The sequence below is a fragment of the Daktulosphaira vitifoliae genome, unplaced genomic scaffold, assembly GCF_025091365.1.
Source record: "Daktulosphaira vitifoliae isolate Bord-2020 unplaced genomic scaffold, ASM2509136v1 Scaffold_5, whole genome shotgun sequence".
NCBI classification, from domain to species: domain Eukaryota; kingdom Metazoa; phylum Arthropoda; class Insecta; order Hemiptera; family Phylloxeridae; genus Daktulosphaira; species Daktulosphaira vitifoliae.
This window is the reverse complement of record NW_026099576.1, coordinates 32,116,545-32,133,790: the sequence shown is the minus strand read 5'-3', so window position 1 is coordinate 32,133,790 and position 17,246 is coordinate 32,116,545. Positions and strand designations below refer to the sequence as shown.

General features: G+C 25.9%; 1 protein-coding gene across 1 annotated transcript; it reads right to left on the bottom strand.

Annotated features, from left to right (window-relative positions):
* Positions 1 to 812: 812 nt before the first annotated feature.
* On the bottom strand, positions 813 to 9,509 carry LOC126907187 (uncharacterized). Its single transcript, XM_050688295.1, has 3 exons — positions 9,239 to 9,509; positions 6,023 to 6,063; positions 813 to 2,791 (listed from the first exon to the last, which is right to left on the bottom strand). Exons 1-3 carry the CDS (start codon positions 9,251 to 9,253, stop codon positions 1,702 to 1,704), a joined length of 1,146 nt encoding a protein of 381 aa, XP_050544252.1. The 5' UTR covers positions 9,254 to 9,509; the 3' UTR covers positions 813 to 1,701.
* Positions 9,510 to 17,246: the final 7,737 nt, after the last annotated feature.

Genomic DNA, 17,246 nt, shown 5'->3' with positions numbered 1-17,246 from the left:
ATATATTATAAACATTGATGGTTTTAATCAAATACATTGATTTAAATTTGCACTTGAAGGATTATAAATGTAATTTTATGAAAGCTACACTATTATTATACAGAAATCACTACTTTTAAAATATTTCACTACGAGTAAATATTATTTTAGCTTCAATACTTTTAATTTATTGACAGTTCAGTAGCGTCAAAAAGCATTAGAATTTATTCTTAGAAATATTACTTGTTTGCACATAGAGCCAATAATTTATGAAATTTTATATGCATAGACTTTAAAAATCTATAGATGTGTCAATAATAAATAAAAAAAAATTATTTAATAGATTTCCTTTTTACGCCCAATAGTTAGTACGCCAATAAGAGCAGTAATGCATTTTAAGCTGCGTTTATTTAAACTTGTACGATTTCAAGGGACCATTTTTATAGTTAATATCTTATTGAATGTTTTAATATCGATGATTTTTCATCTTGCAACTAATAAAATGTTATTTATACTTAATTTTTATCAAATTATACTTGATATAAATAATGTCCATTTGGTCATGTTTTCCACAGGCTCAAATACAAGAAAGGCAAAACTCATGTATAACTTTTAAGCTTTAAATCACAATAAACGATTAAATTTAATGTATTCTCCAAATAAATTTCTATCTGTATCCATGAGTTCATCAATTTATTGTAATTCAGAATTTTGGTACTTTAAGTTGCATAAGATTGCTAAAAATAATATAGATAAATTAGAAATATTCAATCGACTTAAAAAAACTTTAATAACATTATTTATTTGTCTATATTACATTAAACATTTAAATTTAATTAATAAAATATGCATAACAATAATTTATATTAAAACAAATAATCAATTACAAATATAGCGTATAAATATTATGATAATTAAATAATTTATAAAATAAAAACATTTCAAATTTTTACCACGAACGTACTTTGAATATCATTGAAAATCTTACTACGGTTTGATTTTTATATTATTGCTTTGATTAAAATTCCGAATAATAAAGGGAACTTTCTATGTCGGATGCTATTTATGATGAAAATACTTATTTTTTTACATAGTGACACAGAATAGAATATTTTAACAAATAAAAAACACGAATAGTTTATAAAACAAAAGATAATATTATTTGTACTAAAATAGAAATATTTACAAAAAGAAAGTTTTAAAAGAAAATAATACTTCATCAGTAGCAGTTGCAACAGATTATTATCAACGTCCTTTATACACAATAAATAATTTTTCTGTTTTGATCTTAGTATTAAAACAACATATTTTAAATATTTATACTACTCTTATACGAGTATTAGCTATGCATATACTTTTAATGCGTCTAGTCAGATAATTAAAGCATATAATTAAACAAATTGAGTCGCAGAGGTAAAAAAAGGGTAAGTGAGTTAGTGTTATACTATTTGTATGTATGATCAAAATCTTAAATATTTTTTATGATTTATAAACATACGAGACTTGTGATAACTTGTGCATTACAAAAACTCAAGTACTTGGAACGAAATAATATTGTTGCATACTATTTATAGTTATATGCTATAATATATACCATATTAGTATGTACATCAGTTTTTATAGAAACAGTAGTGTGTTGTTATTATTTTAGCGATTCGAGTACAATTGTTATGTTTAATTGTATTGCAAGACGTTTACATAAATTAATATCTATCGTTGAGCTTATTGGTAAGCCCATCGACCAACGGGTACTTCTAAAAGAGCTTCGAGTGGTGTCACATAACGCAAGTACTGCTGATCAGTTTTATGCTGATGGTAACCTTGGAGGGCATCGGACAGTACGTAACGATGTCCACCCGAACTAAGAACTGTCTCTGCTGGTTTTGCGCCCATATAAGCTGATATCTCAGCTAACGTGAGCCTGTCGTCAGATCCATCTGCGTCGACATCAGCGTGACTCTTTTGTGTCGACGTCTGAACTTGTGAAGATTGTGTGCCCAATATTATATCTCCTGCGGACGTGCGTTTTTCCTTGTCCAAAGACGGTCGCTTGTACTTGGCGCTGAATACTTGTTTATCAAATCCATCGGAGTACAACTCTTGGTGGCGACTGGCGAAATGTTCATCCATAGCCTGATGCACGAGCTGTCGTAATTTTTCCATCGAGTCGACGGCCGGTGTTGTTGGGGCAGGAGTTGCCACTGGCCTATTCACGCGCACTGGTACGTGAATAACTGCGGCCGCTGGTATGGACGCCTGTTCTTCGTAAGTGGGTCGCTTGCGCAAGATGGTAGATGATGCTACGGTAGCCGGCAACCGCGAACCTGTGGCATATAGCAGTGAAGTTGGAATTTCCTCAACTAAATCCTTATCGCCGCCATAATCATACGAAGGGGCAACAGCCGTCTCGAATCCGTCTTCGTAGTCGTTGGGGTCTATATAATTGTTTTGTTGTGGTCGGACAAATTGTGGAGGCAATCGCCTAAACCGTCCCATTGATTGTTGATTTCCCGCAAATGGTCTGCGCCTAGGTCTACCACCCGGCCTGCGTGGTTTCATACGTCCACCTCCTACGGGTCTCTTTTTCATCTTGGCCGGAACTTTATACGCTCTGCGTTGTACAAAAGACGGGTAACCGAATGGGCTGTATAGTTGTCGTGCTGACCTCTGACTGACAACTTCCGTTACATTATTATCCTCCGACTTATTTTCTATGTGATCACCAACAGACGTAAATTCAATTTTTTTCTTCAATTCTACTAAAACGGTATCAGTTGTTAAATCTTCGGCACCATTTCCTAGAGTCGTGTTCCTAAAAAACAAAACAAATGTGGTTGTATTTTAAATAATAATACGATTACACAAACTGTCAAAAATGTATTTACAACATATTGCACCAGTCTAATAACTTAATCTACCAATATGATCTCAATAAAGTAATATTCGAAGAAAATCTCATACTGTGTATATAATATTCTTTTAATGATTTAAAAAAAATTAAAATTTCTATACATTATAAAAAAAATAATGTAACGTTCAATAATACATAAAAATATGTATGGAAACATTTTTATTCTTTTGTATATAAATATTAACTGTTTGCAATTATTTTTGGATCAATTTCATTTTTAAAAGTAATATAATTTTCTGAGTTTGACTATTGAATTCTTGAACTCTGTTAATATAAATAATTTCATAAAGTTTTTAGAAATAATCGTTTTTAATACAGTTTTAAGTAACAATATTAAATATTTTGAATTTCTTAAAAAGTGTTGACAACTTTTAAAATTTTACAACGCGAGGTTTAATTTTTTTAATAAAATTTACATGACCAATAATTCTTTGAATGAATATTTGACTCGTATGAGATAAAATTAATTTGGGAGAGATTTTAAAAAAGTGATGTATTCCAGGACAGATAGACTTGTTGAAGTTTCGTTTTAGACTATTTGTAGTTTTTGTCTTAAAATCAAACCGAATTGACCCTAGAAAATAATTTATTTAACGACGGTCGCATAAAGATACTAACGGTAACATACCACCCAGCACTGGAATTGTTTTATCTTTATCATTAATGACTGTAGTGTTCATTATATCAATATCAAATTACTACCTACCGACCACAAAATAGTAATTTGTACAATACTCTGGTTAGTAAAATCAGTATATTTTAAATTGAATTTTCATAGTAAAATTTATCCTTAATTGTCCCTACTACCTATTCATGATACATAAAAATAATTTCATTGTAAATGTAACTCAATGAAATAAAAATATAGTTTTCTGGCATCGAGGGATTCATGATTATTAACAAAGTTTTTAAGTATCTTGCTAAGTACACGACCCTCACAATTCTTAATTAATATTTTATTTTCTGCTTATGTAATAACCATTTTAGTTGGCGGCGAATCAACTATGTTTTCTCTAAAAACACGTATTTAAGTGCTTCACGATAGGTATTTACATTCAGAGTTAATGTGTTTAAAACATGGAAACCTATGGGAGTGTTATAAAAATGAGTAAAACTCGTAAACGACTCTTTAATAAAATAGGTACAGTAATTCATCTTAGAACGAAAGCGATGTAAATTTTCAAAATATAAATTCACATTTTATTTTTATGACCTTGAGTGAAACACATTTTGGATGTATAGCAACAGAAAAAAGTTGGACAGTTGTTATGTATGCGGATTTAATTTGCATAAAGAAATGCAACTTTTGCAAACAAATTTTTAACGATAAAACTGTTTGCTGCGTACAACAAATCTATTGGAATAAAATGCATATTGCTCTCGACTGTACAAGACGCATCACTGAATAATAATAATATATCTTCTCGTATATCTCTTTTATATTAACGGTTCACACAGCCATAGACTTTTATTTTATACATTAGAGAAACTGGTTTTCAGTGGTTCCAAACAAACAACAATCCTAAGAAGTAACCATTTTTTCATAGAAATTTATTTATAAGTAAGCGCCTTTAGCTATGTAATATTTTACGCGCATGACGATTCATTTAACATTATTGGTTATTTTTTCTAAAAATTATACACAAATCCTGTTTCGTTTGAAATGGATATCTACAAAGACTATCTAGGCGCGTATCATTTTCCTTATGCAGGTAAACGCCTTCGGTGCAGTTCAGAGTAAAGTGATTATCGCACCTGCATTTCTAATGTGCATCTTTACGGTAAAACAAAACAATATAATAATCAGAAATGAAATTTCATGGACAATTTTAGTTTCCAAACAAGAAAAAATATTGCTTTAACACTTAAAGTATACTTGGAGGATTCTATGCTATTATTTATAATATAAATGTTTTCTTACTCATAATTATACATTGTACGTATAAGTTATTATATTAAAAAATTATTTTCAACATACAATCAATTAGGCCTTGAATTTCTTTCGAGAAACGGAATGTATACTTTTATTTGTGGAATTATTGCTCATCAAAAATTTTTTTAAATTGTTTTTGAAGTGCCAAATGAGACTAAAATGGACAAATTGAAGACTATTATAATATAGATAATTGCCCACAACAACATGCCGTTGAGGTGTTCCAGCCCCAAAATGTTCCTGCAATTGAATCGTTTTTTGGAGATTGAAAATTTTGACTTAAATAACAATAAAGATGGTTTTTGTTAAATAAATCATCTTTCATAAGTAAAAAACCCAGCACAGTGGAAACATTGCATAGTTGAGACAAGAGAAGATGATATCTGATAGTATTTAATATCACTATCATAATAAAACACTTTGTTGAATATATGTTGAATTTTTTTAGTAGATTAATTTTAACAAAGTTGAACTAAAATATTAAAAATCAAAAGCATAAAAAAAGTTTTCCAAAAATTCTTCTTTTTTTTTAATTGCTGTTTTTTTTACTTTGATGGTCAATTTCTCATAGAAGAACAATCGTTGAACAAATTTTTTATTTATATTGTAGTATATTTCATAAGATATAATTTGATTTAGATTAGAAGTTGTCAGACCTTCCAAAATATTTACAAAAATCGAGTTGAAAAAACTTTTATATACATGCGTAGGCGATCTTTTTCAAATCCTCTCTGTACTTAGGTTTTTAAAAAAATTATACTAAAGATGAGCTTATTGTCTTAAGTATACTAAATAAAATTTCATAAAAATCAGTGTTTTTAATATAGCAGTTTTAAAATGCAGAACATTTTTTTATGGAAGCCTAATTTTCAGATTTTTTGCTAAATTACTGAGATTAAAAAGTTTTATTTCAACTTTTGGTGACAATAGATTTTACTAGATTAAAATTGAGTTTTTTTGACCTATTGATCATTAAAATAGGTCCAGTGAGAGCTAAGAATTTTTATGGATAGACAAAAAGAAGTACACCATTACAAAACCAATACCTTTTCAGTTTCGCGTCGAAGCTAAACAAAATTCTCAACTAACAGTAATGTTATTGATATATTTTTCTGTGTATTATATCATAAATAAAAACAGAATATTTAATGTTTCAAAAGTATTAGTAATAGTAAAAATACATTATTTGATTGACTTACGTGCATTGAACGACCATCAATATTGTCATAAATACAAGCACCTAGAAAAATAATAATTTATTAATATAACTTTTATTTTTGTATAATTCCATACAATTGCATTAAATTATGTAGAATTTAATTTTTAAATTAAAGAGCTTAAATAAACACTGAATATCATATTATTATCAATAACTTAACCTTAAATAGGAGATCGAATTGAATGACATGTGGCTCTTTTTTTAGACATCTTTGTTATTTTATGATTTACCCAATGAAAATTAACAATAATATTTTTTAGTTTTCCAAATTTTATATTCTAAAATTTTTTTAATTATTTCATTGGATTCTTGACAATACTAAAAAACTTCGTTTTTAGAGTGATCAACAATAAATACTCACTAATTTACAAAAACATTAATTGAAAAATAAATACCCAAACTTTAGATCAATTTAATTTTTTTTTGGTTTTTATTATATATTATTTTAATCAAATAGAATACAACGTTCAGTGTAATATATAAGAAATATGTATTAATATGATGACACAAAACCTGGAGTCATTTATTTATTTTTTGAAAGTGATGTGATTTAATAAAATTTCACTCCCTTGAATTTAATATCATTCAGAATGCAACCACCCTTAAAAAAAGTGATACAATAAATCAGTCTAATTAATTTGTAGTCATAAAGTGTTACTATAAATTATTTTGATGACTTAAAGCCACGGCCTTTATTAAATACTGTTTATTTTAATCTAATAATATTCACAATGTATTTTGAACAAATTCAAAGATGAGTTTTTCATCATAAAAACATCTAAATGGAATTTCTAACAAAATTCTGGGAAGAGATCATGAATAATTATATGTAATTGAAACATTACCTTATATATTAATATCACTGCCATGATAGGACATACCAATGAATCCCCATAATTTGTTTCTGCTGTTAAGTGAGCACTTAACTACTATTTAAAACTTCAACTTAATTAAGTTAGGACAGATATAACTTAAATTAATAAAACGATATTTGGGATTAATTTTTTTTTTTTAAATTCTGTTTAATAATATCATTACGTTTTAGATCAGATTTTAGGGTAATTATAAAACATCATTTCTCTAAAACTCATTAAATTTTTTTAGTCAGGAATTTTTAATTCATTTAATACAACTATATTTGTTGAAGACCTTTTTTATATTAGATTTTTGTAAGAAGTCTACAAATTATAATACAATAATTTCCTATCCCAACGTTCAGACTCTACTTATATCTAAAAATTACTTTTTAAATTGTTAAAATTATAAAAAGTTTACACAATGTTACTGTTTTTTAGTTATTATGAAATTTATGTTGGCGATAATAACATAGTTAATAAAATACGTACCCTTATAATGTAAATAATTTTTGGACATTTAGCTAATATTTACAAAATATTATTTTTAATTGAATTAACAAAGAAACATATAACCATTTTGCCTTATTTGGTTTTAAGTTGGAGCAGTTTACTTTTATTATTTAGTAAAAAGTAAAATAATATAATAAAATCTTAATATAAATTATTACTTTGTTTATAATTTTTAATACAATAAATATCATTACTTACTATTTTATGTTACAAAATGTAACTTACAGCAATCATAATTTTCTATTATATATAGATTTTTACTTGTTAAATAAATACTCATAATCATATACTTTGTGAAAAACATACTAATTACTACCTTTTCTAATTAATAAAAATTTGCAAAAAAAAAAAATGGACACAGAATTTTTCATATTAGTTAACATTATTATTTTATTGTCAATTATATTTAAATTTATATTAACTCAATATTTAATTAAATGTTTAAACTTGCTATAATTTTGCATTTAATTATCAGAATTTGTCAAAACTTGTATTTAAAAATTATAGTTTTTTTTTTACGTGTGTAAAGGTATTTTATTTTCACATAAGAAAATTAAAAAAAAAAAGTTGAATATATTTTTATAATTTAAGCATTTTAAATAATTTTGTTCAATTAAAGAGTACATTTAGATGATAATACTGGTGATATTTTATTAAAAACTTTGAATATTCATTTAAACAAGAATTTTTTTCTTCGATAAACAGACATGTTAACTATTTATTAATATTCCTCATTTGTTTTTTGATTAGATGTTGTTGATGAGTTAAGTATCATATTAAAAAGAAATTTAGTTTTATTTCATTCTTTTTTATTTTACTTTTTAATTATAATACATGTATACATAAGTTAGTTTATCTTAATAAACTGTTAAAATTTCATCGAGGAATTATAATTTTGAATGATTTATATTATTAAACAAATAAATTTAATACTTTTTTGTATTATTAAACTAAAACAAACACAATCCGAAGTAATTTTGAAGGGCTTTTTAATTAATTATGCACGATAAGTTCCCCTACTCCAGATAATATACGCAGGTGTGTAAACTTTTAATTGTCAAATTGCCTGATATTAATAGAAGGGACGTTAAGCATCCTCAATTTACTATATTGAGCTTGCGCCAAAGGACTGAGTGCAATAAATAGGCAAGTTCACTTTTAAGTAAAAAGACATTTTTAAGGGAAAGCAATTATTTTTAATTCATTGTATTTCCGAAATATTTATTGGATATATTTTGAATATAAATTCATTATTGTATAGAAGAACGCAAAAAAAGATATTTATTCAAAATGAACAAAAAATTTGTTTTCTAAGGAATTGGATTTGCTTGGTTGTTACAATTAGCCCTTCAGATATAAAATAAATGTTCTAAAAAAATTGTATATCATTCCAGTGCAATCTCATATTTTAATTTTATATTCCTAGTAATAATGTACATGTGTTGATTTAGTATTATTTTCATTTTATTTTATTATATACATTTTTAAATATAAATCGATATTATATTTTTTTAACTATTGTTACATCTTAATGTATAAATTTGATTGCATGTTTGTTATTTATATAAATTATGTTCAGTTAGTAATATGTCATGCCTCGGTAAATAGGCACCGAGTTCGATTCTATTGCGCTGGAATATGTAAATATTTACATTCTATGTAGCACATACTTAAGCTTTTAAAGAGGATGTTAAATATAAATAAAATTATGTATAAGTATTAAGATTTGCAGTTTCAGAGAATACTTATATAGTTTTAGTTTTAAGAGAGTGTTTAAATTTTGTAAATGATTTTTCTAAAATCCGAGAAAAAGATACGTGTATACTTACATTTTTATTATCCATTGTGTTAGTAAATCCACAAAAAACGTACGATCGCCTATGAATTTTAACTTTACCACAAAAAATAATTTACACCGGTATAAAAATAAGCAATGTCGCTCCTAAAAATGTGTCGATTCATACAAAAAATTGTTTATGTTCATAAAACGGCGGCACCACTTTATAATATTACTACCCGAAATCGAATGAAAATCGCATTGTCGACCATGTGACTTCACAACATTGGCGATGTATCTAAGATCCGATGACCTCTAATTATGATCTTTTATAAGCTTTCCGACTGTGCCGGTTGTTGGAGGCGGTCAAAGAGTCGAGTGGGAGTGCATCAGGTTTTCCACAAATCGCAAAGAATATTTAACGTATTCGCGCTATTACAAGTTTCTCTCTTTTCACTGACTAAATTGTACGCACTCCTCCGAAGGGAATTTTATCGTTTTTAGGTGGTAAGTGAGAAAAAAAATATTATAAACAGCTTTTACGTAATCATCTGAAAATGTTATCAACTGAATTTTGATGTTGTCTATCAAAACAAAATTGTTTGTTGATATAAGGAAATTATATCTATTTAACTTAGTATTAATAGCTGAAATTATTATTTACACAGTTATTATAACAGTGTAAATAAAAAAATTAATTTCTTTATAAAAATTATTTTTCTTCAGGAAATTATTAAAACGATAGACTAGAATCATTACGAGCGGCAACTGATCAGATTTAGTAAGCCACTCATTTTCTTATAAACTATTGAGAATTTTTCGTTTTTGTAAAGAGAAAAAACATTAAATTTGAAAAGCTCTAACTGTAATGTGTAGCTATATTTTTTTTTCATCTTTCCTCGGATAGAAATCCTTAACTATAATTTTTTAATATGAGTAAAAATAATTTTATTTTTATAATTTTCTTTATTCGATCAACCATTTTTATGGAAAAATGATTAATTAACAAAAAAAAAATGGAGAGTAGTATTCTTAATCAATTACACTGTATAAGTATATTTTTTAAATGTGTGTCGCCTATTTGATAAGGAAATGTCAAAAATACAACCAACTAGGTGACAAAATAGATTCACTGGATGACATTCATGTAGCTTAATTAAGTTAAGTGTGTGATACGTTTGTAATTATAAATTAAATAATTACCCTCTTTTAGTTACGTTTCTGCTCACGTGTAAAAACTAATTATAAGTTTGCTCAATATTGTTTTTAATGTAAGTATACCTATGCATTCATTTACAAGCTGTCACCGCCTTACATGAATTAATTTATACATAGAAATATATTCGGTATTAGCTTTTAGGAAAGTCAGCATGGGTCTTAATAAATTTGGCAGATGACAATTCATCATATCACCGCCTGTTGCCGAAAATCACAGAACGTCAATATTATTATAGTTGTATATTATAATCAAGTATTTTAAATACAGTAATAGTTAAATTTAACTTTAAATATATTTTTCGATTTCAGTTCCCAATTGATGCTAACACAGAAAGCGGATCTTTTACCGTATACTCAATTTCACCGAATAACGTTTAAGCCTCAATAAGTAGTTTAAGTCTAGAAGTAGTTTCCGAATGTTTATGTTGAGTTATGAATTATGTGTACTTGTATCCCATAACAAATTTTGTAAGCGTTTTTTAATGTTGTCACATATATGAGTCTTTTGAGAAAAGTAACGAAAAACTTGGATGCTTTCCAAGTTCTACTACCTGAAGCATATTCAACTAAATCCGTTGGTAAAATTATCATTATAAACAAATAAGATGTAAGTACATATTAGCTGACGTTTTGTATAACACACGTGTGAATTTTAAACAACGTACTACATTAAATTTCTTCAACACATTATTATTTACAATTAGAATGAGACTGATTCTGGTTAATTATTTTACAATTCATTCACAAGTTCACCCTAGTCGAGACTGGTAATTTTTATTTTGATAAGTTAAAAATTATTATTTTTATTATTAAATTTTCTTAGTTAAGAAATGAATTAATATCAAGACTATTTCAATTGAGATTTAGATACTAAAAAAAATTATCCTAGCAACTACATGTGAACGTATCTATAATATATGTACCAGTACATCCTGTAATGGTACATATATTCATATATGATTAAATTAAGTGGTCCTTTAGATGTGCAGGTCATGTTGTACACAAAAAAAAAAATGTTAAGAAACAAGTTTCTCCGTTTATTTCTTACTCAGTTGTAATGTACTAATTAAAAACAACTGGTTGGAAGATATTCTAATGAAATAATGACTTGTCATGATTTCTCGTCACGATTTTATTGAAATGAAATTCATTATTAACAAAAACGATGACAATCGAAAAGATTATTGATTTTTAAATTTCCGCTTTAAATGAAATTTTAAAGCATATATTTTGCTATATATATATGATATTAATTATTATTAAATTAACTTTATTTCCTCAATAGGTCGAACGGCCATTCTATATAATATTCTTATCACTGATTAGTCAGACGAGAAACAAAAAATACGGAATCTTCAATAACTTAACTAGAATAATTTTTATAAATATGTCGGTGTTGTGTAATGTGTAGATTCTAAATATAATTATTCCATTTGTATATTTTAGTAAAAATGATTAAAATTCGCTTTTTTTTTTTTTTATTATTACATAAAAGTTGGATTTTCAGTAATATTTAAGACATTTTTTTATTTAATTTTCCATCAAGTACAACAAAAAAAAAAAAAATGACTTTTTTTCAGCAGTTTTTCAAGTACACGTTTTGATCAAATAATTAAAAATGTCTACATCAATCTTATTTATTTTTCCCAAAAACTGTTTTTGGCAGCGCCATAATTTTATTTGGGTTTGGGTTTTGTTGTTTTTCTATTTTACATTTGAATTATAGTTTACTATGTATATACGAGTAGTATCAGCCAAAGTAAATTGTTATTTTACTTATTTGTTTTTCCGGTATGCAGTTGTTTTAAAATATTTAATTTATTTATGAATTTTTATATTTTACATGCACATTATGTGAGTATTTTCCAATATTTTTTGCATGAAAATCTGATCTCTATCTTTATTATTATGTACATGAAAAAATTTAGGTTATATAATTATTGTAATAACATAGATAAAAATTTTATATTTCCACGAGATATACGGATTGTTCCCACACAATAGAAAATGGTCAGCAAATTCGTGTCTGTAATGCAATATTTTTGTTTTACTATATACAGCACGAATCCAAAATTAAATCCATCCAAAGAAACTGGCTTAAAGATCAAGCCGACCGATATGATCGATGTCACGATATCTATTATCATTTGCACCACGTAAAGTCAGGGTTTCTATTTGTAAAACCAACAACATTTAACTCTAATGTCTAAATTTAATGTAACTAAATAAGCAGCTGCTGATGAATGGTAAAAATACGTGATCCGATCAGCCCATTTTGTTCTACTAAAATTGGTTAGAATTTACCGATGTGGAAAGTAATAGGTAACTCATAAAGAATATCTAGGAAAATGAAACGATAAAATACAATAATAATGAAAAAATCCATAAGTTCTTTCTCTTCCAAAGTCCTTTAAAAAACCTTTGTCCAATAAATTTAATTGAAAGTTTTGAAATAAAAAAATTAGATGTTATTCAATAACCAATTTTTAAAATAATATTTAAATGCTATTATACTCACATTAGCTAATAAGTATTTATTTAGATGCTTATTAATTATTCCTATTACACGGTTAAATAAATTAAAGTGACTAGTTCAAAACTAAGGAAATTGATCTTAGTTCATTATTTTATTTGACATTTCTATTAAAAAATATTCGAATTAATCTTCTATTCTCTACAGTCCTTATATAATGTTTCGAACACTTCAGCACTATTCGAGTACAAAACTACTCGTGGGAGAATGCAAGTCGATCAATCAAGTGCATACAACGACTCTAATATATCAAATATGATACATGACAATGAACTATAAATAAAATAATTTATATTTTATTTCAATATAAATTATAAATTTTTTATTGACAGGCAACGTGTGCGGGGAAACTGCGAAATACGAGTTAATGTAAATAAATAAACAATTCAATCTGAAAAATATTATATTTTTTTCTTCCTAAATATATTAATTGCATATATAATTCTTTGTATAATTGTTTACTTGTTCATTTTCATTATACTACGTAACATATCAAAATACAAATAAGTATACCAAATATTATCAACATATTGTATATTAATACGAACTAGAGCAAAAACAAACAACTAAAGTAGTTCAATTAAGGGTGTTTAAAGATATTAACTTTAGATTAATTAATGAAGAATAATCAATATACTTTTGTAAAAGATAAGATAATCTAAACTAGGCCAAATACGTTGTTTTAAATTTTAGACTGAATTTCCAATGTGACTTCCAGTTGCAGAAAGATCCATTGAATAACAAACATTAAATCTTTAAATAATGATCACCTTGTAACTTGTAGATATAATTTAATAAATTCTATTTAACATATAATAATAATGATTTTTCTATGACAATTTCAAATTCGAAAAACACGTGAAAAATAAGAATCTAATTATATCGCGGTCGTTGGCAAATATCCGGTCTTTGTCGGAACTAGAAGATAAAGATAATAATCAGTTTTATGTCAACCCTTTTCATTTGAGCTATAAACCATTAATACTCAGATCATGTACCTAAAATGAAAACCGTCTGCGTCTATTTACAAAAACAAGAACATTCACGTTTTTTGACGCATAATTGTTATCTAAGTTTTTATTTTCCACAATCCTACCCTTTATTTTAATTCATTCACTTAGAACAACGATATACAATTATGAATGTTTAGAATCTGCAAAAATAACACAAACGGGTTAAGATCAACGGAATTAATTATACAGAATAGTCGATTTTTCATGAACCACTCGAATACAATATTGAAAAATGATTTTTGTTTTTTTAGTTTCATATATTTCTTGATTTATCTAATTTATTAATTTACTAATTACTGATTTATTAATTACTTTTTTAATCATTCCTTGCAACTTATAAGGTGTCAACTTTATTTTTTCAAATGGCATCTTACATAATTAACTAGCTTATTTAATATATAATTATATCTAATTAAGAGAATGACGAGTCGAAAACAACTTTTGGACGACGACTAAGAGGTTGTCAACTTTTTATAGTGGTAGCTAAAATTAGCGAAGGAATTGTTCTATTATTACTTGTTGTTTCTTTTCCTCTCACTTAGATATAAAAATATATGAGTTCTAATATATTGCTCCAAAAGATATTATCTATCAGAATTTTCTTAATAAGATCGTTATCAATTTTATAAGCTAGGGAAATATATATATTTAAAAATATAAAGTCGCCACCTTTATAAGTTATGAGGAATGATTATAAAACGAAATTAATAGCTGATAAATTATGAAATTTATGTAACTAAAAATAACCAAACATTTTTTTAATAATTTATTTATTTTGCAAGTAATTAAGTGGTTTATGATAAACCTGTTACTCTGTATAGACTCTATTAAAGCTCATAAGTTACGAAAACTAAAAACTTTAATACATAAATAAACAGTTTTTAGCGAGTTATTCACTGTGTACCCAAAGACGGACTTAGTGCAATAATATGGTAAAATATCAAAAATTATGCCCAATTAATAANTTATGATAAACCTGTTACTCTGTATAGACTCTATTAAAGCTCATAAGTTACGAAAACTAAAAACTTTAATACATAAATAAACGGTTTTTTAGCGAGTTATTCACTGTGAACCCAAAGACGGACTTAGTGCAATAATATGGTAAAATATCAAAAATTATGCCCAATTAATAACATTAACTTTTAACACGTACTTTAATAATTAGTTCCACCTCAAAACAAAAAAATTGTATTATCCAAAACTTATTTTAAAACTGCTTATTTAAAAAATTATTTTATTTTATTCTGAAATTATTAACAGCTAACAATGGTACGAAGTTAAGCTACCTTTATATACGTCTGCATTGTATACATTTGGTATTGTCACATTTTAATCCACAGCGATTTCACTATGACTAGTTTACACTATGGGTCTTTTTATGTTTAACTCTATTTGGATATAACCATAACATAGTTGCATCCAGATTGAAAATAATATTTATTTCTAATCGAGACTACAAAAAAAAATAATAAGAATAAATGATCTTATATCCAGTTATACCTTTAAAGACACTTAGTAGACAACTATAAAAGAAATAATAGTAAAAAAATATAGACAGATTTAAAAGTAGTTATCAAAGATATTTTACTGGAAAACTAGTTTATATATTTGATACTCTGTAATTTAAAAATATTTTTTATGGCCTACAACAAGTAAAGCATTTAGTAGCAATTGATATTGTTGATTAGTCAATCGTAATAAAAAGTGAAGATTAACAATAATGTTTTAGTGATAATCGCCACCAAACCTTTCATGTTTCAAATGTTTATGACGCCAATACATAAAAGTAAATTATTAAATTTATATTGTTGTTGTTAACGATTATACACTTCTCTACGGAAACACATAACTAGATACTAAGATGACATGAGAAATGAGATTTGACAGCTGATCAACGACTGTTGTCAGAGAAACTTACATTAAAATTGTAATGTATATATCCTTCCAATCGCATAATTTACGTCGCAAGTTATTTTATGTTCGTTTGTTGTTGACATTTACTCATTCATTTAATTTTGTTACGCAGAATAAATCTCAAATGTTGTCATCCAAGAAATCTTTTAGAATTTGTTTCAAGTATAATGTACCTTTGTTATTATACTGGTAATGAGTAAATCAGTATCAACGTATACATTTAAACCGTTGTCGTTAAACATGATAATAATTAACAGTTAAAATATCGCATAATCAAATGTATTTATTTTTATATGAAATGAGAATAAAGAAGAAAAGGAAAAAATGATCACTCATGAATTTGTAAGTATATGGAAAAGTGTTGTTTCTGTGTTTTTTTAACCCATCTGAAGCAATCGGTTGCTGTTGTTTAGCACAAATAAAACAACTTAATATTTAGAAATGATTTTTACATGATTATATGCATAAAACCGACTTGTTATGAAAAGTAGAAATAATTTATAGCAATGTGAACATAATATTTTTTTATACATTATATAATTTAACTATACTTAGCTAGCACTAGCTAAATTCTAAAATTGTACGACTTAATACAACTTAATGAACTATAAATGTAATATATGTATACATATGAATGTAATAATGTAATTAATGTAATTACATTAAAGCTATATTATTTTTAATCATAAAATATAAAATATTGTTATCACAAAACAAAGTATAAATAACAACAATATTTTTAATAACAATAATATCAAAATACTTATGTTAATACTAAAATTGTTATTAAATAAATTGGTATTAGAATCATATAATTTTATGTAATGAATAACTTAAAAATTGATTCTAAAAATATTGTTGCTAATTAAAAAATAAAATAGAGATGTTTTTAATATATAAAAAGTCTAGGGGCTGAATGATTTTTTGAGTTACGGCAGGATCTTAGTTTTTCAATTTATTGATTTATAAATATTTAATTTATTTATACTTCAGTTTCAATTATTTACAACTTATAAAAGTTTTTAAATAAATTTCAAAGTAATGAAATTTGTCATTTTTGTTAGTAAAATAATATTTTCGAACGAGTTAAGTAATTCTATGACGTTAATTGAACAATCTTGTGTTGATATGAAAATACTTATTGACCTTTTAGATTCGATGCAAACATCAGAAGGTTTAACACATTCTCAGCTAAGGTAAATAAATTAATCAATTAATATAAAAACAATTGTATTTACCTTAATATGTGTATTTTCGTCTGTCAATAAAAATGTTCACTTTATTAAACTATATCTATTTTGCTGATAAGTAGCTTAAATGACCCAAATTTGAACTAGTTGAATATATAATTCTTAAAAATTTGATTATTTCTATGGTTT

Bases quoted from the DNA above. Each gene is read 5' to 3' on its own strand.
- LOC126907187 (XM_050688295.1), bottom strand. The intron at 2,792-6,022 runs GTAAGTCAATCA...TTTGTTTTTTAG, and splicing joins TTGATGGTCGTTCAATGCAC to GAACACGACTCTAGGAAATG.